This window comes from Salvelinus namaycush, chromosome 24, assembly GCF_016432855.1.
Source record: "Salvelinus namaycush isolate Seneca chromosome 24, SaNama_1.0, whole genome shotgun sequence".
Taxonomy (NCBI): Eukaryota; Metazoa; Chordata; class Actinopteri; order Salmoniformes; family Salmonidae; genus Salvelinus; species Salvelinus namaycush.
Window position 1 is genome coordinate 4,117,626 of NC_052330.1, and position 26,095 is coordinate 4,143,720.

Sequence of the window (26,095 nt, forward strand, 5' to 3'; positions counted from 1 at the left end):
TCTCTCTCTCTACCTCTCTCTACCCCTCTCTCTCTACCCCTCTCTCTCTACCCCTCTCTCTCTACCCCTCTCTCTCTACCCCTCTCTCTCTACCCCTCTCTCTCTACCCCTCTCTCTCTACCTATCTCTCTCTCTCTACCTGTCTCTACCTCTCTCTCTCTCTACCTCTCTCTCTCTACCTCTCTCTCTCTCTCTCGCTCTCTCTCTCTCTCTCTCTCTCTCTGTCTCTACCTCTCTCTCTGTCTACCTCTCTCTCTCTCTACCTCTCTCTCTGTCTACCTCTCTCTCTACCTCTCTCTCTCTCTACCTCTCTCTCTCTCTCTCTCTCTACCTCTCTCTCTCTCTCTTCCTCTCTCTCTCTCTCTACCTCTCTCTCTCTCTCTACCTCTCTCTCTCTCTCTACCTCTCTCTCTCTCTTCCTCTCTCTCTCTCTCTCTCTCTCTCTCTCTCTCTCTCTCTACCTCTCTACCTCTCTCTCTCTACCCCTCTCTACCTCTCTCTCTCTCTACCTCTCTCTCTCTCTACCTCTCTCTCTCTCTACCTCTACCTCTCTCTCTACCTCTCTCTACCTCTCTCTACCTCTCTCTCTCCTCCCCCAGAGATATCAAGCCAGACAACGTACTGCTAGACATGAACGGCCACATCCGGCTGGCCGACTTTGGCTCCTGCCTGAAGATGATGCAGGACGGCACGGTCAGTCAGTCAGACAGACACACACACACAGGTTTAGCTGCCTTAGGGGGAAACCGCTCCACTGGCTGCCCCACCACCATTGTTTTTGATGCCGAGCTGAGGAGCTACGCCCAGCATGGTAAAAAGAACACACTGAACAGCACTGGCACTGCAAACTGCTTCCAGAGGGGAGCCACTGCTAGGAAACAAGACAGATCATCAGCTTCTCAGCGTGCTCTGCGTGGGACTGGTTTTTGAAAAAGTTATGCAGGGCCTGGTCATCACGGTCAAAGTAGTACGCCATGGACAGGTAGACCTATGAAGGGTACAGCTCCAGGTTGAGAGAGGGTGGATGCAGCACAGGGTCACCTACAGTGCAGTGCCCCTGGAGCAATGTAAAGCTCTCCAGACACATAGGACTTGAAGCCTCTCCTTTTTCGACACATACCAGCCCCTTAGCTCCAATAGACAGGAAATCACTATGCTTCTACTACTGTAACTGTGTCACGTGTACACATGTGACAATGACATAACCCCACAGGCTATGCCTCATCTTCAAGACACGTCACCAGCGTAGAATGCAGTTGAATATACCGACGTTCAGGCTTTTTTCTCACTGACTGACAATGTGTCCCAAATGGCATCCTTTCCCATATACTGCTTTTGACCAGAGCCCTTTTTAGTTTACAAGAAAGCGCCACGTTCGGGTGACGCACGCGCTTCCCGGTACCAAAACGCTTTGTCGCATGATAGCTAACATTTTAAAGTCCTTGACACACTTAAGTGAGTGGGTGATGACCATGAAAACAAGCTTGATCGAGCTCTTATTTGTGATATTTTACCTTGCCTCGCTAACTTGCTAGGTAATCCATCCTCCTCTGACATATGCAATGATAAAGTTGCATGTGATTGCATCCCGTGCTTGGTGAACAGGTTTCTGATGATGACCTGCGCTCGCTACTTTTCATGACGGGCCGGTAAATGGGTCTGTAGGGGATAGGGTGATATTTAGCATGCAGACAAGAGTGGTCAATAAGAGACTCCTACGCTTTAGTCAGGTCAATGAGGAGTGACTTACAGTAAATACTTCCAACCATAGAAATACAATGACTAGAGATTCCAATGGATTCTAATTATTTACATACAACAAGGACCTGAACAATCGTATAGAGAACTAGCACCAGAAGTAGAACCCACATTCAAATGCAACAGGAACTGTGCAGCAGCAGCACGCCGGGTGAAGTTTTTCCCTTGGAACAGATCTAGGATCAGCTTCCCTTCCCCCAACCTTAACCAATTGTGGGGGAAATGCAAAACCGATGCACGGTCAGCGTCTAGGGGCAACTTCACCCGACTGCAGCAGCAGCAACTTTAGACCGATGCTCACCAACGAGGACATATCTAACAGTTTACACACTATCTGTTTCACACTCCACAGCAGCTAACGTTATCATCCAGTTTTAGTAGATTCAGTAGTAATGGTGGCTATATAATCAGATTTAGGGGGCTTCACTTAGTGTCTTTTTCACAGAACCTGATTAACTCACAACAAGAGAAATGCTCAATTTAGGTTTAGCCAATAAGTAAAAATTATATTTTGAATCAGTGTTTAAAGTTGGAATCTGCCTTAGGGGGAAACAGTGCCACCACCGTTGTTATTGTTGCCGGGCTGAAGAGCATCGCGCAGCATGGTAAAAATACCCTCTAAGGATGCTCAATCCTCTCCCCAAGCTTCCTCTGACTTTGCAGTGTCCTACATTTCCCACAAAGCCACTCAGGATTCTGCTATCTGGGCCACTGGGCAATATGAGAAATGTGATGGAGCCTCTGTTAAATTACACCTTTCTCCATGTAAGAATATATAAAAAAAGGACCAATGGCTCATTCAGGAAAATACAGTCTCCCTCTTTGACATGGGCCAGTATTGAAATCTGACATATACGCTATATATTCTTGCGATCTAAAAGTCTTCCTATTCACTTCTGGTCTAGTGAGAGTGGCTTTATCACAATGCTATGTCATACCAGCTGTATTTCTGCCTGCGCGAACGGCAAGAGCTCATGATACACATGAAATGACCCGGAGAATCGATAGAACATGCTCAGAGAAGCCCCCCAAAATATCTATCATTTAAAATGGGTGAATCTTTCCTTGAAGTTCTGACTATAGGCCTCTAGTCTCTAAACTTCTTACGCAAAGATTAACGACAGTCCAAGCCGTGTATGCAACGCCAAATTACCATTAAACTTGATTAAAAATCAAAGTAGCTAAGGAGTGGCTTAATCTGTCTAGGAATCAAGCTCTTCATTTTTTATTAAGATTTGTCTCCCTCTTAAAAACCTAGCATCTGTAAATAGAAAGTAAACGATGTGATATGCCGAGTGCCCTCAAATTTCAGCGGGTGTAAAATGGAAAGAAGGCTTGCGTACCAAATGGCACCCTATTGCCTACTACAGTGCCTTGCAAAAGTATTCATCCCCCTTGGCGTTTTTCCTATTTTGTTGCATTACAACCTGTAATTTAAATTGATTTTTATTTGGATTTGATGTAATGGACATACACAAAATAGTCCAAATTGGTGAAGTGAAATGAAAAACATTACTTGTTTCAATAAATTCTAAAAAATAAAAAATGGAAAAGTGGTGCATGAATATGTATTTACCCACTTTGCTATGAAGCCCCTAAATAAGATCTGGTGCAACCAATTACCTTCAGAAGTCACATGAATCTAAGTGTCACATGATCTGTCACATGATCTCAGTATATATACACCTGTTCTGAAAGGCCCCAGAGTCTGCAACACCACTAAGCAAGGGGGCACCACCAAGCAAGCGGCACCATGAAGACCAAGGAGCTCTCCAAACAGGTCAGGAACAAAGTTGTGGAGAAGTACAGATCTGGGTTGGGTTATAAAAAAATATCTGTAACTTTGAACATCCCACGGAGCACCATTAAATACATGATAAAAATGTTTAAATAATATGGCACCACAAACTTGCCGAGAGAGGGCCTCCCACCAAAACTTACAGACCAGGCAAGGAGGGCATTAATCAGAGAGGCAACAAAGAGACCAAAGATAACAGAGGAGATTGGAATATCCATCCATAGGTCCACTAAGCCGTACACTCCACAGAACTGGGCTTTACGGAAGAGTAGCCAGAAAAAAGCCATTGCTTAAAGAAAAAAATAAGCAAACACGTTTGGTGTTCACCAAAAGGCATGTGGGAGACTCCCCTAACATATGGAAGAAGGTACTCTTGTCAGATGAGACTACAATTGAGCTTTTTGGCCATCAAGGAAAATGCTATGTCTGGCGCAAACTCAACACCTCTCATCATCACGAGAACACCATTCCCACAGTGAAGCATGGCGGTGGTGGCAGCATCATGCTGTGGGGATGTCTTTTTATCGGCAGGGACTGTGAAACTGGTCAGAATTGAAGGAATGATGGATGGCGCTAAATACAGGGAAAATCTGTTTCAGTCTTCCAGAGATTTGAGACTGGGACGGAGTTTCACCTTCCAGCAGGACAATGACCCTAAGCATACTGCTAAAGCAACACTTGAGTAGTTTAAGGGGAAACATTTAAATGTCTTGGAATGGCCTAGTCAAAGCCCAGACCTCAATCCAATTGAGAATCTGTGGTATGACTTAAAGATTGCTGTACACCAGCGGTACCCATCCAACTTGAAGGAGCTGGAGCAGTTTTGCCTTGAAGAATGGGCAAAAATCCCAGTGGCTAGATGTGCCAAGCTTATAGAAACATACCCCAAGAGACTTGCAGCTGTAATTGCTGCAAAAGGTGGCTATACAAAGTATTGGCTTTGGGGAGGTGAATAGTTATGATTAACATATAGCTTGCAGGTTTTAAGCTTTTTCGGCAGGATAGAACAGGGGCCTCTGGTAAGACAAGGGGCGGCGGCCTATGCATACTTGTAAACAACAGCTGGTGCACAATATCTAAGGAAGTCTCAAGGTTTTGCTTGCCTGAGGTAGAGTATCTCATGATAAGCTATTTACCTCGAGAGTTTTCATCTGTATTTTTTGTAGCTTTCTATGTCCACCGCAGACCGAAGCTAGCACAAAGACCGCACTCAACGAATTGTATAAGGCCATAAGCAAACAGGATACGCTCATCCACAGGTGGTGCTCCTAGTGGCCGGGGACTTTAATGCAGGGAAACTTAAATCAGTTTTACCAAACACCAGTCACAACATCAACAGTGAAGAGGTGACTCCGAGATGCTGGCTTTCTAGGCAGAGTTGCAAAGAAAAAGCCATATCTCAGACTGACCAAGAAAAATAAAAGATGGGCAAAAGAACACAGACACTGGACAGAGGAACTCTGCCTAGAAGGCCAGCATCCTGGAGTCGCCTCTTCACTGTTGACGTTGAGACTGGTGTTTTGTGGGTACTATTTAATGAAGCTGCCAGTTGAGGACTTGTGAGGTGTCTGTTTCTCAAACTAGACACTAATGTACTTGTCCTCTTGCTCAGTTGTGCACCGGGGCCTCCCAGTCCTCTTTCTATTCTGATTAGAGCCAGTTTGCGCTGTTCTGTGAAGGGAGTAGTACACAGTGTTGTACGAGATCTTCAGTTTCTTGGCAATTTCTTGCATGGAATAGCCTTCATTTCTCAGAACAAGAATAGACTGACGAGTTTCAGAAAAAAGTTATTTATTTCTGGCCATTTTGAGCCTGTAATCGAACCCACAAATGCTGATGCTCCAGATACTCAACCAGTCTAAAGGCCAGTTTTATTGCTTCTTTAATCAGAACAACAGTTTTCAGCTGTGCTAACATAATTCCAAAAGGGTTTTCTAATGATCAATTAGCCTTTTAAAATGATAAACTTGGATTAGCTAACACAAGGTGCCATTGAAACACAGGAGTGATGGTTGCTGATAATGGGCTTCTGTACGTCTATGTAGAAATTACATAAAAAATCTGCCGTTTCCAGCTACAATAGTCATTAACAATGTCTACGCTGTATTTCTGATCAATTTGATGTTGTTTTAGAGGACAAAAATAACAAGGACATGTCTAAGTGACCTCAAACTTTTGAACGGTTGTGTATATATTACCTCAACTAACCGGTGTTCCTGCACATTGACTCTGTACCGGTTCCCCCCTGTATATAGTCTCATTACTAACCGGTGTCCCCGCACATTGACTCTGTACCATTACCCCCTGTATATAGTCTCATTACTAACCGGTGTACCCGCACATTGACTCTGTACCGGTACCCCCTGTATATAGTCTCATTACTAACCGGTGCCCCCGCACATTGACTCTATACCGGTACCCCCCTGTATATAGTCTCATTACTAACCGGTGTTCCCGCACATTGACTCTGTACCGGTACCCCCTGTATATAGTCTCATTACTAACCGGTGCCCCCGCACATTGATTCTGTACCGGTACCCCCCTGTATATAGTCTCATTACTAACCGGTGCCCCCGCACATTGACTCTGTACCGGTAACCCCCTGTATATAGTCTCATTACTAACCGGTGTTCCCGCACATTGACTCTGTACCGGTACCCCCTGTATATAGTCTCATTACTAACCGGTGCCCCCGCACATTGATTCTGTACCGGTACCCCCCTGTATATAGTCTCATTACTAACCGGTGCCCCCGCACATTGACTCTGTACCGGTAACCCCCTGTATATAGTCTCATTACTAACCGGTGCCCCCGCACATTGATTCTGTACCGGTACCCCCCTGTATATAGTCTCATTACTAACCGGTGCCCCCGCACATTGACTCTGTACCGGTAACCCCCTGTATATAGTCTCATTACTAACCGGTGCCCCCGCACATTGACTCTGTACCGGTACCCCCCTGTATATAGTCTCATTACTAACCGGTGCCCCCGCACATTGACTCTGTACCGGTACCCCCTGTATGTTGCCTCATTACTAACCGGTGCCCCCGCACATTGACTCTGTACCGGTACCCCCCTGTATATAGTCTCATTACTAACCGGTGCCCCCGCACATTTACTCTGTACCGGTACCCCCCTGTATATAGTCTCATTACTAACCGGTGCCCCCGCACATTTACTCTGTACCGGTACCCCCCTGTATATAGTCTCATTACTAACCGGTGTTCCCGCACATTTACTCTGTACCGGTACCCCCCTGTATATAGTCTCATTACTAACCGGTGCCCCCGCACATTGACTCTGTACCGGTACCCCCCTGTATATAGTCTCATTACTAACCGGTGCCCCCGCACATTTACTCTGTACCGGTACCCCCCTGTATATAGTCTCATTACTAACCGGTGCCCCCGCACATTTACTCTGTACCGGTACCCCCCTGTATATAGTCTCATTACTAACCGGTGTTCCCGCACATTTACTCTGTACCGGTACCCCCTGTATATAACCTTGCATGTTATTTTACTGCTGTTCTTTAATTATTTGTTACCTTTTTTTTCAATTTTTTACTTAACACTTTATTTAAAAAAAAAAATACTTCTTAAAGCATTGTTGGTTAAGGGCTTGTAAGTAAGCATTTCACCTGTTGTATTCGGAGCATGTAACAGACAACATTTGATTTGCTTTTAAATGTTTCCAATATTTAAATGTTCAAACTTGATGAGGTGCTTGAAGGCCATAGTGGGTTTTTCAAATAGTATTTGAACGCTCATATCAGAGCAAACTCAAACGGGGTTTTTAATACTCGAATAGGGTCTCATTATACACACACACAAACCCCTCTGATTTCACCACAGCAGGACCTCTTTACAAGTACAATGTTAAATCGTGCTTCTCTGACAACCCTTCAATTCCACCCCTCATTTGTAGTTCCCAACCTCTCTCCCCCCTCTATCCTATCCTCTCCTATTCTAGGTCCAGTCGTCTGTGGCTGTTGGCACTCCGGACTACATTTCCCCTGAGATCCTGCAGGCCATGGAGGACGGTATGGGGAAGTACGGTCCAGAGTGTGACTGGTGGTCCCTGGGGGTCTGTATGTACGAGATGCTCTACGGGGAGACGCCCTTCTATGCCGAGTCCCTGGTGGAGACCTACGGCAAGATCATGAACCACGAGGTAAACTTGAGGAAACTGGCTGACATTCTTTTGAAAAGTTTAGTTTAGTTGTGACAACATGGTGAGGTGAAGCGGAAAGCGGGCCTTGGAAAGTCTATGCTTTCACACATTTGTGTCCATTCCTAAAAACAAGGAAAGGAAGCAAGGATATGATGCCATGCAAGAGAATTGGGTCACAGGTATGGGTAGGGAGATCTGTGTTTAAGGACCAGCGTGTTGCCTACCTCTGAGTCAGGACAAAGTGAGGGGGCCCTAGTGACAAGCTTGCAACAATCTAGTGAATTTAGCTTGTGTGTGTGTCATCAGCATCCAAACTGCCTTAGTGACAGCTAGCAACTCGCATATGCTTTTCCTGCCTCCTTTTCTGAATCTATTGGCCAGCAATAAGTGCTACATATTCCAAACAGTTGAATCATTATTTTTTTAACGATTTATTGATTGTTTAGTTCCAAATGTACAGTATTTCACCGTTAATTACACGGTGTACTTATAAAATATTCCAGGCATTTTAATTATGAATGGGTTGAAATAGTCTGTCATGGTTTATAGATTGTTTATAGAATACTGCCATCAAAAAGTATTCACACCCCTTGACTTTTTCCACATTTTGTTGTTACAGCCTGCATTGAAAATGAAATTGAGATTTTTGGGTCACTGGCCTAAACACAATACCCCATAATGTCAAAGTGGATATTAAAATGTGTTTTTTCCCAACAAATTAATTACAAATGAAAAGCTGAAATGTTTTGAGTCAATAAGTATTCAAACCCTTTATTATGGCAAGCTTAAATATATTCAGGAGTAAAAATGTGCTTAACAAGTCACATAAGTTAATGAACTCACTCTGAGTGCAATAATAGCGTTTAACATGATTTTTGAATGACTACCACATCTCTGTACCCCACACATACAATTATCTGTAAGGTCCCTCAGTCGAGCAGTGAATTTCAAACACATATTCAACCACAAAGACCAGGGAGGTTTTTCAATGCCTTGCATAAAGGGCACCTATTGGTAGATGGGTAAAAATAAAAAAAAGCAGATATTGAATATCCATTGGTGGTGAAGTTATTAATGACACTTTATGTGGTGTATCAACACACCCAGTTACTACAAAGATATCGTCATCCTTCCTAACTCAGTTGCTGGAGAGGAAGGAAACCGCTCAGGGATTTCACCATGAGGCCAATGGTGACTTTACAACAGTTGGGTCAACAGCATTGTAGTTACTCCACAATACCAACCTAATTGACGGATGGAAAAGAAGAAAGCCTGTACAGAATAAAAATAAAACATGCATCCTGTTTGCAGCAAGGCACTAAAGTAATACTCTAAAAAATGTGGCAATGCAGTTAACATTCTGCCCTGAATACATTACTGAGTACCACTCTCCATATTTTCAAGCATAGTGGCGGCTGCATCAAGTTATGGGCATGCTTGTAATTGTTAACATGCGGAGTGCCAGAATTGCATAACTGCTAGAATGGCCATGAAGGTCATTCTGACTGTTGATATTTCAATTGTATAAATATTCCATAATAAATAATATGTTGCTAAATAAATGCATTTAATATGTTAAAATAGGTCATAAGAAACCTGACTGGAAGACAAGTTGCCCGCCCAGCTGGCCCATCCAAACTACACCTAAACAATATTGAAACTAATTCCACACATATAATAATAGATGTGGCCTAAAGACAACATTAAATTGACAATAGTCTGATGGATGACTATTATAAATTGTTGAATAGAGAATGGAGAGACTGATGTGATGACCTGCAGAGAATGTATTGACAGCGTGCATTGATAAAGAAGCAAGGAGCTTACCAAATAGCACTCCTTCCATATCATTCTACAGAGGTCCATGCAGGCCAGATGTTTTAATTGCTATATCCTACTAGAAAGAGCAGATTTCAAGGTTTCTAATGAACCTATTTTTGCCAAACGATTGTACAAATTGTCTTAACGCACATGCTTTTTGTTTCATAGTTGAAACAAAGGCACTCCACGAGTGAAATCAATTTTGTATTTGAAATGCTGTCTTTTGATGGTTTTTCGGTTGTACGTACAATGCGTTTGGAAAGTATTCAGACCCCTTGACTTTTTCCACAATTTGTTACATTACAGCCATGTTCTGAAATTGATTAAATAGTTTTTTTCACTGATCAATCTACACAAAATGTCACATTTACATAAGTATTCAGACCCTTTACTCAGTACTTTGTTGAAGCAGCTTTGGCATCGATTACAGCCCCGAGTCTTCTTGGATATGACTCTACAAGCTTGGCACACCTTTATTTGGAGAGTTTCTCCCATTCTTCTCTGCAGATCCTCTCAAGCTCTTTCAGGTTGGATGAGGAGTGTCGCCACACAGCTATTTTCTAGTCTCTCCAGAGATGTTCGATCATGATCAATTCAGAGTTTTGTCTGGGCCACTCAAGGACATTCAGAGACTTGTCCCGAAGCCACTACTGAGTTGTCTTGGCTGTGTGCTTAGGGTCATTGTCCTGATGGAAGCTGAACCTTCACCCCAGTCTGAGGTCCTGAGTGCTCTGGAGCAGGTTTTCATCAAGGATCTCAATGTACTTTGCTCCGTTTTTCTTTCCCTCGATCCTGACTAGTCTGCCAGTCCCCGCTGCTGAAAAACATCCCCACAGCATGATGCTGCCACCACCATGCTTCACCGTAGGGATGGTGCCAGGTTTCCTCCAGACGTAACTCTTGGCATTCAGGCCAAGAGTTCAATCTTGGTTTCATCAGACCAGGGAATTTTGTTTCTCATGGTCTGAGAGTCCTTTAGGTGCCTTTTGGCAAACTCTACCATAAAGGCCTGATTGGTGGAGTGCTGCAGAGATGGTTGTCCTTCTGGAATGTTCTCCCATCTCAGTAGAACTCTGGAACTCAGCTCTAGGAAGAGTCTTGGTGGTTCCATACTAATTCCATTTAGGAATGATGGAGGCCACTGTGTTCTTGGGGACCTTCAATGCTGTAGAAATGTCTGGGTACCCTTCCCCAGGTCTGTGCCTCGACACAATCCTGTCTCTGAGCTCTACGGACAATTCCTTCGACCTCATGGCTTGGTTTTTGCTCTGACATGCACTGTCAACTGTGGGGCCTTATATAGACTTGTGTTCCTTTTCAAATCATGTCTAGTCAATTGAATTTACCACAGGTGGACTCCAATCAAGTTGTAGAAACATCTCATGGATTATCAATGGAAACAAGAGGTCCCAGGTCCCTGAGCTCAATTTCTAGTCTCATTTCAAAGGGTCTGAATACTTATGTAGATAAGGTATGTATATTTTATTTTTCAAAACATTTCTGAACCTGTTTTCGCTTTGTCATTATGGGATTTTGTGTGTAGATTGAGGGGGAAAAAACATATTTAATCAATTTTAGAATAAGGCTGTAATGTTAAAAAATGTGGGGAAGTCAAAGGGTCTGAATACTTTCCGAATGCACTGTATAGCCTACATTAACATAAAATAATGAAATTATGTTCTTTCAAGTATTTACATTTCATATTCTAATGTTAACTAACACCTTCATAAACACAACCAAATGACATTGGCTCGAAGGGGGGGTCCAATGAGGCCACGCTTTTCTAGTTACATTTATTTATTAAACCGGTTGGCTATTGGTGCTCCTCGAGGCCCAGCTATTCTACTGTTAAATATACAGATGGTCATTGTGACCTTCATGGTGCTTTGAGGATCAGTTTTTGTATTTTGTTATATTTGTCTACTAGTACTGCAAGTGTAAAATACACATATTTAGGGAAAGGTGGATTCAAGGTTTTTATTGAAGATGGTCAAATTGGCTGTTTTTTTTAGCAATTCTAGTGTTTAGGATTAGAGTTTTTCAGGATGAAACAGAAACGTAATGGAGCTAAGTACAGACAAAATCCTAGAGGAAAACCTGGTTGTCTGCTTTTCCACCAGACATTAATTCACCTCTCAGCAGGACAATAACCTAAAACACCAGGCCAAAATTGTTGTCTATCAATGATCAACAACCATTTTGACAGAGCTTGAACAATTTTTTCCCCGATAAAAATGTATAAATGTTGCACAATCCAAGTGTGGAAAGCTCTGAGAGATGTACCCAGAAAGACTCACAGCTATAATCATTGCCAAAGGTGCTTCTACAAAGTATTGACTCAGGTGTGAATATTTATGTAAATTAGTTATTTCTGTATTACATTCTCAGTAAATTAGCAAACAATTCTTAAGACATATATTTTTTTTTCTTCATGAATTTTGAATTCAGGCTGTAACACAACATTTGGAATAAGTCGAGGGGTATGAATACTTTCTGAAGGCACTGTATATCTCTGTAATTCTGTTGATTTGCCCTTATCTTGATTTGCCCTTATCTGTCTTTCTGACTTTTTCTTTGAAGGTCTCACTGTTGTCCTCCTTCTACTTCCTTTGCCGTTCCTGTGCCTCATTTGGTCAGGCTCCCTAATGTTACCCCCTCTTTCTCTGAACTCTCCTTTATCGCTCCCCCTCTCACTTTCACCCCCCCATTCTTTTTTTTCTTTCAATCCCCTCCTGCTTCTTTTGCAGATGTTTATGTGAGTGTTTTTGTAATGAATGCTATTGACACTATGAAGGAGATTTTAAGTCCTGATTCCCCTCTTCCTCTCATTCCTCTCTTCCCTGCTCTCTTACAGGAGCGTTTCCAGTTCCCCTCAAACATCAGCGATGTGTCGGAGGACGCCAAGGACCTGATGTCGCATCTCATCTGCGGCCGCGAGCGCCGCCTGGGCCAGAACGGTATCGGCGACTTCAAGGACCACCCCTTTTTCACTGGCATCGACTGGGATCACATCCGCTACACCGAGGCGCCCTACATCCCCGACGTCAGCTCGCCATCTGACACCTCCAACTTCGACGTAGACGACGATATTCTTAAAAACCTGGTGGGTGGACTTGGAAACAAGCTATCTAGCTAAAGATAACAGAAAAATAGCTAACTAGCAAATGCTACCTTGACTCAAGCTAGCTAGTTAACACTAACTGGAAAGGAGCTAGCTAATTAATACTAACTGGAAAGGAGCTAGCTAATTAACGCTAACTGGAAAGGAGCTAGCTCGTTAACGCTAATTGGAAACAAGCTAGCTCGTTAACGCTAACTGGAAACAAGCTAGCTCATTAACGCTAACTGGAAACAAGCTAGCTCATTAACACTAACTGGAAACAAGCTAGCTACTTAATGCTAACTGGATAACAGCTAGCCAGCCAAGCTAAAGTGAATGAACTCTATTTCACTGATTGGCCAGCAAAAGACACTCAGTTACAGTCCCAGGTCCCTGGTTAAGAATGAAAACCAGAAGTGGTTTTGTCCTCCACGACCTCAGTAGTTTAATTACCTCTTCCCTTGGTCAGTTTGGCTGTTCGACTCTAACCGATCTATCTTTCTCTTTCTCTCTCTCTTCTACCCAACAGGACATTGCCCCTCCAGTTACGCACACCGGCTTCACTGGCCAGCACCTGCCCTTCGTGGGCTTCACCTACACCACGGACAGCTGCTTCTCGGACTGCGGCAGCGTCAACAGGGCCGGCCTGTCCGACGGGAGCTCCCAGGAGGGCGGTCCCAGGGACCAGGAGAGGGAGCTGGGGGTGGAGGTTTTCGAGAGGAGGATCCGCCGGCTGGAGCAGGAGAAGCAGGAGCTGAGTCGCAAGCTGCAGGGTGAGAGGGCAAAAAGAAACACACACACAGACCGCATGCGTAGACACACACCAGCGGGGCCAGAGAAACACTCACAAAGCATGCACACACAGACACCCTTGATACACACCCTTAGTGACCCACAGTTTAAAGTGGACATGACTTCTGACCCTTGACCTGTGTTTCTTGACCCCTCTGACCCCCTCCAGAGTCCACTCAGGCTGTGCAGTCTCTCCACGGGCCGGGCCGCGGGGCCTGCACCCAGGGCCGAGACAAGGAGATGAAGAAGCTCAACGAAGAGATTGAGAGGCTCAAGAAGAAACTTGCAGGTCAGTGTCTCTCAATGTAACACAATCTGGCAACCCAACGTCATTGACTGGCAACTCAACACTGTCTGGGCGTTTAAATCACGCCTGGCTGGAACACAAAGGTCAAATACCTGAAAGTGTTTGATGTGCCCTCGGTTTACTTTTGAGGCTATTACTGGAAAAAATTGCAGTGTGTTCTGACTCAAAAGGTTTTCTTCAGGAGAATCTACCAAAATGGATACCATTGCTACAAGGGAGGAAGATTGAAATTCAACGGGCACACCGAATCTACAGTGGCAGTAATAACCATAGCCGTCCCCGCACCCTCATATTCTGCCTGTTAACAAATGAGGACCGAGTGGATATTCTGCGGTGAACCAGATCCCTGGAGAACCCACCGAGACATGGGAGACCCAATCTGGCATTCTACCCAGAATACGGCAACGAAACTGGAGAGGAAATCCTTCGACCACGTCAAACGACAGATGACAGCAAGAGGAATTCACCCGTTCCTGATATACCCAGCCATCCTGAAGATCAGGAAACAAGTTTAGGAACACTCGAGTATTTTCCATAATGTGAAAGAGGCATAGGCATGCCTTGCAGCTGAAGACGACTACTAGAGAAGGACCCCGCTCATAGCACATCCAATTCCTCCAGATTCTCCCCATGGAAAATTTTAGAAACAGAACCACGGCCCGCCTCCTTCTTTGGATACCCCATCGCATGAAGGGTCATCTTAAGTAGTAAGATGGACACAACTAATGCTAAGTTAACTAGCTAACGTCACCCATGTTTATTTGTTATTCATTGACATAATGTAGTTCATTTGGTATGAGCGGCCTGGTGGATTTGTTAACTTGGCTGTTAGCATTCTGGTTATATGGCTAAGATGCAGCTGGCTGGCAAGTGGCTCGCTAGCTGGCTAGGTTAGCTGACTGGCACGTGGTTCGCTAGCCCCCCCCCCCCAAAGGTGCGGACTCCGGCCGCAAAACCTAAACCTATAGGGGAGGGTCTGGGTGGGCATCTATCCGCGGTGGCGGCTCTGGTGCGGGATGTGGACCATCGCCGCCGACACCGGACTGGGAACCCTCGCAGCGGGCCCCGGACAGGAGGGCGACTCCGGGCCGGAGGGCATCCCCGGGCCGGAGGGCATCCCCGGGCCGGAGGGCATCCCCGGGCCGGAGGGCATCCCCGGGCAGGAGGGCGGCTCCGGGACGGAGGGCGGCTCCGGGCCGGACTGGAGGAAGACTCTGGAGGGAGGAGACGCAGAGAGACAGCCTAGTGCGTGGGGCTGCCACAGGGCCCACCAGGCTGGGGAGACCTACAGGAGGCCTGGTGCGCAGAGGAGGCACCGGATGAACCGGGCTGTGGGGGAGCACTGGAGCCCTGGTGCGCAGCCTTGGCACCACTCCTCCAGGCTGAATGCCCACTTTAGCCCGGCCCCTTCAGAGTACAGGCACAGGTCGAACCGAGCTGTGGGGGAGCACTGAAGATCTGGTGCTCAACGCTCGCACCTCTCCATTAGGCTCAATGCCCACTTTCGCCTGGCACGGGCGGAGCGCAGGCATAGGACGAACTGAACCCTCCCAGCGTCCCGGAGACACAGTACGCAGAGCCTGCGCAGGATACCCTGGGCCGAAACGGCGCACCGGAGACCAAACACGCTGAGCTGGCACAATCTGCCCTGGCTGGATGCCCAGTCTCGCATGGCACTTGTGGGGGGCTGGCCTATAGCGCTCCGGGCTATGAGCGCGCACTGGCGACACCGTGCGCTTCACCGCATAACACGGTGTCTGACCAGTATTACGCTGCTTCCGGTGAGCACGGGGAGTTGGCTCAGGTCTATCGCCTGACTCCGCCAATCTCCCCGTGTGCCCCCCCAAAAAATGTTTTGGGGCTGCCTCTCGTGCCTGCTGCGCTGCCTTGCCTCATATTGCCGCCTCTCAGCTGTCGCTGCCTCTAGCTCTTCCTTCGGGCGGCGATATTCCCCAGCCTGTCTCCAGGGTCCCTGTCCGTCCAATATCTCCTCCCAAGTCCAGGAGTCCTGAACCCTCTGCTCCTCGATACCACTCTGCTTGGTCCTTTGGGGGTGGGTAGTTCTGTAACGATCGTCTAAGGGAGGAGACCAAAACGCAGCGTGGTTTGTGTTCATGCCTTTTAATGAGAAGTGAACACTACGACAAAAATAACAAAGTTATAAACGAAAATCGAACAACACGAAACAGTTCTGTCTGGTACAGACACAAAGACAGAAAACTACCACAAAACACAAGTGGGAAAAGGCTACCTAAGTATGGTTCTCAATCAGAGACAACGATAGACAGCTGCCTCTGATTGAGAACCACACCCGGCCAAACACACAGAATAGAAAACATAGAACACAAAACATAGAATGCCCACCCCAACTCACGCCCTGACCAAACCAAAATAGAGACAAAAAAGGATCTCTAAGGTCAGGGCGTGACACACAGCTACACCTCCAATTGACTCAAAATGTCAATTAACCTATAAGAAGCTTCTAAAGCCATGACATAATTTTCTGGAATTTTCCAAGCTGTTTAAAGGCACAGTCAACTTCGTGTATGTAAACTTCTGGCCCACTTGAATTGTGATACAGTGAATTATAAGTGAAATAATATGCCTGTAAACAGTTGTTGGAAAAATGACTTGTCATGCACAAAGTAGATGTCCTAACCAACTTGCCAGAACTATAGTTTGTTAACAAGACATTTGTGGAGTGGTTGAAAAACGAGTTTTAATGACTCCAACCTAAGTGTATGTAAACTTCCGATTTCAACTGTATATATATATATATATATATGTGTGGGGGTGCTTTTCTGGTGACAGTCAGTGATTTATTTAGAATTCAAGGCACACTTAACTAGCATGGCTACCACAGTTTTCTGCAGCGATACGCCATCCCATCTTGTTTGCCCTTAGTGGGACTATCATTTGGACAATGACCCAAAACACATCTCCAGGCTATGTAAAGGCTATTTGACCAAGAAGGAGAGTGATGGAGTGCTGCATCAGATGACATGGCCTCCACAATCACCCGACCTCAACCCAATTGAGATTGGTTTGGGATGAGTTGGACCGTAGGGTGAAGGAAAAGCAGCCAACAGGTGCTAAGCATATGTGGGAACTCCTTCAAGTTGGAAAAGCATTCCTCTTGAAGCTGGTTGAGAGAATGCCAAGAGCGGCAACGGGTGGCTACTTTGAAGAATCTCAAATATATTTGTTACTTCATAGTTTTGATGTCTTCACTATTATTCTACAATGTAGAAAATAGTAAAAATTAAGAAAAACCTTTGAATGAGTAGGTACATTTGACTGGTACCGTGTGTATATATAAGGCACATCTATGGTTCTTCATCTGTAGGGCTCAGTTCTTGTCACCTTTCACATAAACAAAGTATTATGTTTTATTAGTTATGTTTTTTACAAAATAAATCAAAGATTTCTCCCTGAAGCCCAGTCTGAAGCCACTGTCCAGTAAAATTGTGACCTTTTGGGAAACATTGACCCTAATCTATCACCATCCTGCTAACCAGGAAGTCCCTCCCCTTTTCGCTGTCTTTCAGACTCTGATAAGCTGGAGCACCAGCTGGAGGAGGCGGTGACGCTGCGCCAGGACTTCGAGAGCTCCTCCTCCAAGCTGAAGACCCTGGACAAGCAGGTCAAAGCCCTGAGACTAGAGAAGGAGGAAATCCATAAGGTAACATCACTCTTTTCTTCCCCCCCTGACCTTCAACCCCACCCCCCTACTCCAGGGTCATTTTTATTAGTGCACACCATGTGTTTGTTATTGGACAAGTTCAGGCAGCCATAGAAACTCACCATTTTCACATTTTGGGGTGGAGCTGGAGATGATGAATTGAATGCTGAAAAAGGGTGGAATTTCCCTTTAAAGAATTTGTTCGGTGCTAATTGTCTATGTACGTTTTATAGTGTCAGTCGAGCTTATAATTGGTAGTTCACTGATGACTTTTTCTTTCTCCCGATTCCTCTCCTCTCATGCGGTCCTCCTTTCTCTCTCTTTCTCTCATGCTTTCGCTCCCTCTCCTCATTTCATCTACTCACCTTTCATTCTGTCTGGCTCTGTCTGGTTCCCTCTCACCATCTCTCCTGCCTCCTCTGCTCTCTCTCTTTTCTTTTGCTGCCCTCTCCCTCCCTCCCACCCTTCCATCTTTCCTTCTCCTGACTCTTTCTTTCTCTCCATTTCCCTCCCCTCTCTCACCTACCCACCCACCCTTTCACTCTACCTTTCTCTCCCTTCCATCTCTTCCCCATCTACAACCTACCTCCCCCACATCTCTCACCCTCTTTCCTTCTTTCTCACTCCCTCCCTTATCCACTCTCTCCACCTCTCTCTCACCCCCCTGCTTCCCCTCTCCATCTCCACCAACAGCAACTGGTGGAGTCCCTGGAGCGCCTGAAGTCCCAGACCAAGGAGCTGAAGGAGGCCCATAGCCAGCGGAAACTGGCCCTTCAGGAGTTCTCTGAGCTGAGTGAACGCATGGCCGAGCTGCGTTCCACCAAGCAGCGCCTCTCGCGCCAGCTCCGCGACAAGGAGGAGGAGATGGATGCTGCTGTGCAGAAGGTGGACGCAGTGCGCCAGGACATCCGCAAGACTGAGAAGGCTCGCAAGGAGGTGAGACGTAAAAGTTGACTAGCGCGCTGCTCACTAATGCTAACACTTAAAGTGCTAGCATTTAGCTTGCTAACTAACAATTTTCTCGGTTATACTTTGCTTTATAACACTTAGCTCGCTAACAGTTAGCTTGCTAACCTTTACCTTGCTAGTACTTAGATTGCTAACTCTTAGCTTGCTAACGTTTATCTTGTTCGCTTGTTAAGTCTTTGTAAGTCTTCGCTTGCTAAGTCTTCGCTTGCTAAGTCTTCGCTTGCTAAGTCTTCGCTTGCTAAGTCTTCGCTTGCTAAGTCTTCGCTTGCTAAGTCTTCGCTTGCTAAGTCTTCGCTTGCTAAGTCTTCGCTTGCTAAGTCTTCGCTTGCTACGTCTTCGCTTGCTACGTCTTCGCTTGCTACGTCTTTGCTTGCTACGTCTTTGCTTGCTACGTCTTTGCTTGCTACGTCTTTGCTTGCTACGTCTTTGCTTGCTAAGTCTTTGCTTGCTAAGTCTTTGCTTGCTAAGTCTTTGCTTGCTAAGTCTTTGCTTGCTAAGTCTTTGCTTGCTAAGTCTTTGCTTGCTAAGTCTTTGCTTGCTAAGTCTTTGCTTGCTAAGTCTTTGCTTGCTAAGTCTTTGCTTGCTAAGTCTTTGCTTGCTAAGTCTTTGCTTGCTAAGTCTTTGCTTGCTAAGTCTTTGCTTGCTAAGTCTTTGCTTGCTAAGTCTTTGCTTGCTAAGTCTTTGCTTGCTAAGTCTTTGCTTGCTAAGTCTTCGCTTGCTAGCATCAATGATGGTGGATAATTTAAGAGTTCACTCAGGCCATTTACCATTGAAAAAAATTGTCACGGTTCCTGTCTGTGTAAGTGGTCGTTCCCTCTCTCTCGTGAGTATACTTTCCCGTGTGAGCTCACGGTTCCTTCATTATCTCTGGCATGCTCACGCGAGAGAGGGAACAGCTGCTTCTGGTCAACTTATTGTCCCCAACATGCTCGCCCCACCCACCCCACCCTGACCAGAAACAATTTGCCAGTGAGATGTCTCCTTTCTCTATAGTCTCTGGGACACCACCTCTGCAGGTCAGGGCCAATAAGCAAACCAGAGTGGCCCTGCCCCGACCTGAAAAATTTGGGAGGTGGAGGTTTCGCTTTCTCTACCATCTCTGGTAACATTTGGCTTGCTAAGTCTTAGCTTACTAACATTAAGTTCACTAGCACTTAGCATGCTAACAATTGTGGATAAAGTTAGCATGCCGGAGGCGGAATGGCAATGTGTTAGCAACATTAAGCAAATTTGCAATGTTTAGCTTTCTGTGATGAGGGCATAATTGAGTGTATTGGTTGTGGTTGATATGTGTATTGTTAACTGTGTGTGTTTGTGTGCTTATGTGAGTGTGTCTATACAAGAATACCAGACTCTAAACCTCAACACACAACCAGTTTTAGTGCTATGGCTCCTCCTGCCGTTCAGAAAGCACAAACCAACTTCTCTCCTCTCCAGCTGTATCTTTTATCATCAGCTTTTATCTATGTGTTTATTTCTCCATCTGAATGTCAGTATCCCCTTAAGGGCCTCGTCTTTCATGTGCTGTCTGCGTTGGCGACAGCGGAATGCACTACTTGGGATGTCCTCTACAGCTCCCCTTAGGGGCTCTATGCAAACGGAACGACGGAGTTTGCGTCACTCTGTTTGCGTCTCTCTCTACACAGGTCCACGTACCAAAGTGCGGCTGAATGTTTGGAACGGACCGTATACGATACACCGTAGCTCAGTTTGCGTATAGTTTGTAAAGCCCTTTAAGGGGTTAGGAAACATAATACACACACTGCCGAAACAACCCAGGGTTGTATCTCAGTAGTCCTAAAATAGCGTCCTCCACTGAAGAACTAGGCAGGTTAAAGCGAATTCCTAGTAGGCTTCCTCCCATATTGCTTTGGCCGTGTTTTTAGATTAGTGCAGATGAAGAGTTTAGACTATTGAGATGCACCCTCAGGCCTTCCCCGAGATGAGCGCTAACAGAGTCCACATGGGTTTTGGTGACCCCAGCTAAAGTTAATGGGGTCAGGGAGGGTTCAATGGTGGCAAGTTGATAGACCAATGTCTCATCTCCTCACCATCTCCCAATACTGTTCATTCATATTCACAGTACTGGTATGCATAATGCCAAGACACATATTTACTCAATACATGCCCATGAATGTTTGGTGTGGTTCAGAATGAGAACGTGGTATGTGTGCATAAATATTTCCTGGTAGAAGGATATAAAACTCTGTGTGTATGTTAACCTCTGCTTTGTCTCCATGTGTTTGTGTGTTAGTTGGAGGCCCAGTTGGAGGAGGCCAAGGCGGAGGCATCTAAGCAGCATAAGCTGCGCAAGCACAGCGAGGTCTACTCCAAACAGCTGGAGATGGAACTGGAGACCCTCAAGGTCAGAGTTCACACTCTCCTTTTCACTAATGTTCCAGTGCCCTTTCACGTTCTCTCCCCTCTCCCTCCTCTACCTGTCTCCACTCTCCTCTCCCTACAGCCTACTAGTACCTCTCCTTCTCTGCCTACCTCCTTTCCCTGCTATGCTTCCCTTCCTTTTCCACCCTTTTCCCTATCCACGTACTCTCTCCCCTATCCCCCTACTCTCCCTTTCATTCTCTCTCTTTCTCCTCCCCCACTTCCTCGCTCTCCACTATCCTCATACTCTCTCCCCTATCCCCCTGCTCTATCTGTTTCCTTCTCCCCTCCCTTCTCCCCAGCTAGCTGAGGGGTCTTCCCTCTGGCATGGCTATATATAGTTGTGTTTGTTGTTGTTGGCAATGGGTCTAGACTAACAGCTGGCCCTCATAGAGCATTATGGAGGCTTGGCTGGGTTGCATTAGAGCAAGGTTTGTGGCCTGGCATTCAAAACTACTTTACTGTATATACTTCTCATCTAAACCAGGGCTGACTCAGTCAGGGCTGGATTGGGAGGTCCCTTGGCTTCCAGGAAGCAAGGCAATAATGATGAGAGAAAAAATGAGAGAAGCATTTCAGACATTCTTGTCTGTCGTTTTTGAGAGGTTGCTAGCCTGTCAGTTTGTCCACCCCATTTTCAGGTTTTTTCCTTTTCAACAAGGGTTCAAACTGTAGAACCCAGTTCCTACATTTGAATATAAAAATGGATTTTATCCAACAAAACAATGCTACATTTTATCTCTGGGACCCTCAGGATGACAAATCAGAGCAAGATTACTGAATGTAAGTACATTATTTACCTTCAGAGATGAATGTATCAAACCAGTTGCCGTGATAAAAGTTTTGTTGTACACTCTCCTCAAACAATAGCATGGTCGTGTTTCACTGTAATAGCTACTGTAAATTGGACAGTGCAGTTAGATTAGCAAGAATTTAAGCTTCTATAAGACATGTCTATGTCCTGGAAAGTTTGTTGTTACTTACATCATTCTTGTCACAATAGCACACGTTTGCAACAACCGTCCCGGTATAGGGACACCGATGCCGTAGATCCTTAAGAGGATTTATTAACTTTCTCTCTTTCATGTTGTACACTTTTTGTTTATTTGCCATTTCTCTCGCTTCCTCCCCCCAGGTGAAGCAGCTGGGCAGCGTGTGCGGCAGCGGAAGCAGCAGCCCAAGGCTGCTTCAGGAGCTGTCCAAGGTAAAGTCGGAGCTGGACAAGAAGGTGCTGTTCTACGAGGAGGAGCTGGTGCGCCGCGAGGCCTCCCACACCAGCGAGCTCAAGGGCCTCCGGAAGGAGCTCCATGACTCAGAGAGCCAGCAGCTCTCCCTTAACAAGGAGCTGCTCGTGCTCAAGGACAAGCTGGAGAAAGCCAAGAGAGAGAGGTGGGTTTAGGATAGGCTTTTCCAAGAGCAAGAGGTGGGTTAGGATAGTAGACGTTGAGCTAGAACAGGTTTTAATAGCATAGGCTTTGTCGAGAGTGAGAGGTGGGCTGGGCTGGCATCCACTATATGGCTAAAGTAACAAAACATTTTTTTTCTAAATTCATTATTTATACCCATTGATTCTTGGAGAATATAACTTATGAGCTCAGTTCAACTGTCGTACCCCATCAGAACCCCAAATATAAACTTGTTTTACTCCAATCTTTGTAAACAACCTAATTATAAACAAGCACTATAGCTTCAAAACAAGCCTATCGTTTAGATCTCATGGAATGGTCAGTACTTGCATCTATGAACCGTCTATGGATGTAAGAGGGGCTACATTTCTCCTGCCCCATCCCCAAGCTGTGTAACCAAGGGGTGACCGCTTTATTTGTTTGACCTGCAGACTTGACTACTTGAGATCTCGTTCTGTGCGTGTGTGTGCAGGCAAACCGAGATGGCGGAGGCAGTGGGCGCTCTGAAGGACAAGTACGAGCGTGAGCGCAGCATGCTGACCGTGGACAACAGCAAGCTGACCGCGGAGACTGACAGGGTAAGGACCACACGTAGGTACAGAGGTACACGCTGTGGGAAAGACGGGTGTTGTGTATGGACACTTAACCTGACACTCTCTCTCTCACTACCGCTCTCTTCTTCTCCCCGCACTCTCTACCTCTTTCCTGCTCTCTCCTTTCCTGTCACTCTCTCTCTCTCCCCCCCATCCATCTCCTGCTATCTCCCGCATTCTCTCTCTCAGCTGTGTACGTTTGTGGACAAGCTGACCGCTCAGAACCGTAAGCTGGAGGACGAGCTACAGGACCTGGTCTCTAAGAAGGAGAGCGTCGCTCACTGGGAGGCCCAGATTGCCGAGATCATCCAGTGGTGAGCGGAAAGGCAGCCATACGGGGCCATGAACTTGTCCAACAGGATAGCAAATGTTCCTTTTCTGTTTTAAAATGTTTTGCCATGGTGTGCCTTAATGAATGTAAGCCTTAGTAAACCCTGTGTAAGGCCTGTATAGATTCTTCAGAAACCTTTCCTAAGCTGATGTCTGTTTGACCCCCGTAGGGTGAGCGATGAGAAGGACGCCCGCGGCTACCTGCAGGCCTTGGCCTCCAAGATGACCGAGGAGCTCGAGTCACTCCGCTGCTCCAGCCTGGGCTCCAGATCCCTGGTAGGATGGGTACCAGAGAGAAACCCACGCACACGCCCCATCCCCTCCGTGGTGTTTGTATCCAGGGATTCAATCTGTCATTGTTAAATTAGCCCCCCCCCTGGTCTGAGCACAGGCGTCTCTAGGGAACACCACCACATCAGACGGTTCCTTTCCCTTGTTGTCGTGATTCTACAGTTCCCCTACTAAACACTTTTATCCTTTTATAACAACTTGTTTTACACACTCCATTGGCACTACAGCGATCCAGGTCAAGTGCCTGACTAGAGGGTACAGCAGCTGTTTTTGCGCCCCACAAGCTGTGTAGTGTGTAGGCTACACCCTGTCTACTCATTTTACCTTGTTATTACTGCTGTGCTGCAGTATAAATCTACAATTTTTCCGATGCCCCAGTGGTGCTTCCCAGTGAAAGTTGGCCGGAATGACTCATAGGAGCGTGAGGGTACAAGTACACCCCCTGGACAGAACGGTAATCTGTCGCAGGGCCTTCCTTACCCCCAATCTATTTCCTTAATGCTGAGTGCCAAGTCGAGACAGATCCGGCCCTATTCTTATAGTTTGGTATCAACCTTCCAATCTCAGGGCGAACACGCTAACCACAAGGCCACACTGATTAGGCCCCATAGTGCACGACTTTTGACCAGAGCCCTATGTATGGAATACGGTGCTTATGGAGTAAGTTTGACTTACTGTAGGCCCATAGGGCTCCTGTTAAAAGTACAGAACTATGTATGGAATAGGGAGCCATGGTGAAAAAGCATTTAACTCCTCTATGGTAGAGAAACCATTTGATTTAGAATGGGGAAAAAATCGACATACATTGTCCCTGGCCCTTAGTCAGACAGCTATCCCTTTGGCCCACTTCTTTATTACATTCGTATTTATTGGACCATAAAACCGTCCCTTCTCTTCTCTTTCGCAATCTTGTGTTGGTGCACTCTGCTGAAGTGTTGAAGTGTGTGTGGAGTGCTCTACTGTTTTAACCTGCCTCCCCAGCAAGGCTCAGGAGTGGCCACTTCCCTGAAGCCCTTTCCCTCGGCTGGGGGAGAAAAGTGGGTGAGTGCGTGTGTCAATCAAACCCAGCCTCCAATCACTGCGGATGTGACGCTCCGCCATGGGCTGGGCAGAGGGCTGCTCTCATGCCGATAGTGTCACCCGTCTGTCACTCATATGGCCAGTTTCTTCTGATTGGTGATTTCGATTTTTGTGAGAGAAAATAACTTGGAATAGCCAGCGTGATCTGAATTCTGATATGATATTTCTGACTCATTTGAAAGTGGGTTTGACGTCCCCAGTTAGGAGTATTTAAAACGACTGCCACTACTTTCAAGAATTTGGAGAACTAGAAAGCAGAATTGAATTTGATATCTGTTTTGGATGAGACTGATACTGTAAGATGGCCCGGACACTACTGGCCTGGACACACCACCCCATAATGTCCAAGTGTAATTTGTTTTTTCTTTTGTTTTACAAATGATACTGAACAAAATATTTTGGGGGTATTTATTATGGATCCCCATTAGCTGCTGCCAAAGCAGCAGCTACTCGTCCTAGGATCCAGCAAAATTAAGGCAGTTGATACCATTTTAAAAATGTTACAATACATTCACAGATGTCACAACACACTTTGTGCCCTCAGGCCCCTACTCCACCACTACCACATACAGTACTAAATCCGTGTGTGTGTGTGTGTGTGTGTGTGTGTGTGTGTGTGTGTGTGTGTGTGTGTGTGTGTGTGTGTGTGTGTGTGTGTGTGTGTGTGTGTGTGTGTGTGTGTGTGTGTGTGTGTGTGTGTGTGTGTGTGTGTGTGTGTGTGTGTGTGTGTGTGTGTGTGTGTGTGTGTGTGTGTGTGTGTGTGTGTTGCTTCACTGTCCCCGCTGCTCCATAAGGTGTATTTCTATCTTCTTTTTAAATCTGATTCTACTGCTTGCATCAGTTACTTGATGTGTAATAGAGTTCCATGTAGTCATGGCTCTATGTAGCACTGTGCGCCTCCCATAGTCTGTTCTGGACTTGGACTGTGAAGAGACCTCTTGTGGCATGTCTTGTGGGGTATGCACGGGTGTCCGAACTGTGTGCCAGTAGTTTAGACACAGCTCGGTGCATTCAACATGTCAATACCTCTCATAAATAAAAGTAGTGATGACGTCAATCTCTCCTCCACTTTCAGCCAGGAGAGATTAACATGCATATTATTAATATTAGCTCTCTGTTTACATCCAAGGGCCAGCTGTGCTGCCATGTTCTGAGCCAATTGCAATTTTCCTAAGTCCCTCTTTGTGGCACCTGATGACACGGCTGAACAGTAGTCAAGGTGCGACAAAACTAGGGCCTGTAGGACCTGCCTTGTTGACAGTGTTAACACTTTGACACTTTATTGTAGGCCATCTTAGCTACTACTGCATCAATATGTTTAAATGCAACAATCTCCAAGATTTTACTGAATTACAGTTCATATAAGGAAAACAGTCAATTGAAATAAATGAATTAGGTCCTAATCTATGGATTTCACATGACTGGGAATACAGTTATGCATCTGTTGGTCACATACACCTTAAAATGAAGGGGCATGGATCAGAACACCAGTCAGTATCTGGTGTGACCACCATTTGCCTCATGCATCGCGACACTTCTCCTTTGCTTAGAGTTGATCAGGCTGTTGATTGTGGCTTGTGGAATGTTGTCCCACTCCTCTTCAATGGCT

The 26,095-nt window shown here is 45.8% G+C and overlaps 1 protein-coding gene across 1 annotated transcript in view; it reads left to right on the plus strand.

Annotated features, from left to right (window-relative positions):
* Positions 1-26,095, plus strand: part of LOC120019609 (serine/threonine-protein kinase MRCK beta-like) — a 119,339-nt gene that overhangs the window by 51,884 nt on the left and 41,360 nt on the right. The window contains exons 6-17 of the mRNA XM_038962951.1: positions 600-693; positions 7,533-7,733; positions 12,409-12,657; positions 13,184-13,427; positions 13,616-13,735; positions 17,302-17,435; positions 18,129-18,371; positions 20,659-20,769; positions 21,922-22,175; positions 22,665-22,770; positions 22,975-23,099; positions 23,286-23,391. Coding sequence (XP_038818879.1) covers positions 600-693; positions 7,533-7,733; positions 12,409-12,657; positions 13,184-13,427; positions 13,616-13,735; positions 17,302-17,435; positions 18,129-18,371; positions 20,659-20,769; positions 21,922-22,175; positions 22,665-22,770; positions 22,975-23,099; positions 23,286-23,391 — 1,987 coding nt within the window. The remainder of the gene's footprint in view (positions 1-599; positions 694-7,532; positions 7,734-12,408; positions 12,658-13,183; positions 13,428-13,615; positions 13,736-17,301; positions 17,436-18,128; positions 18,372-20,658; positions 20,770-21,921; positions 22,176-22,664; positions 22,771-22,974; positions 23,100-23,285; positions 23,392-26,095) is intronic.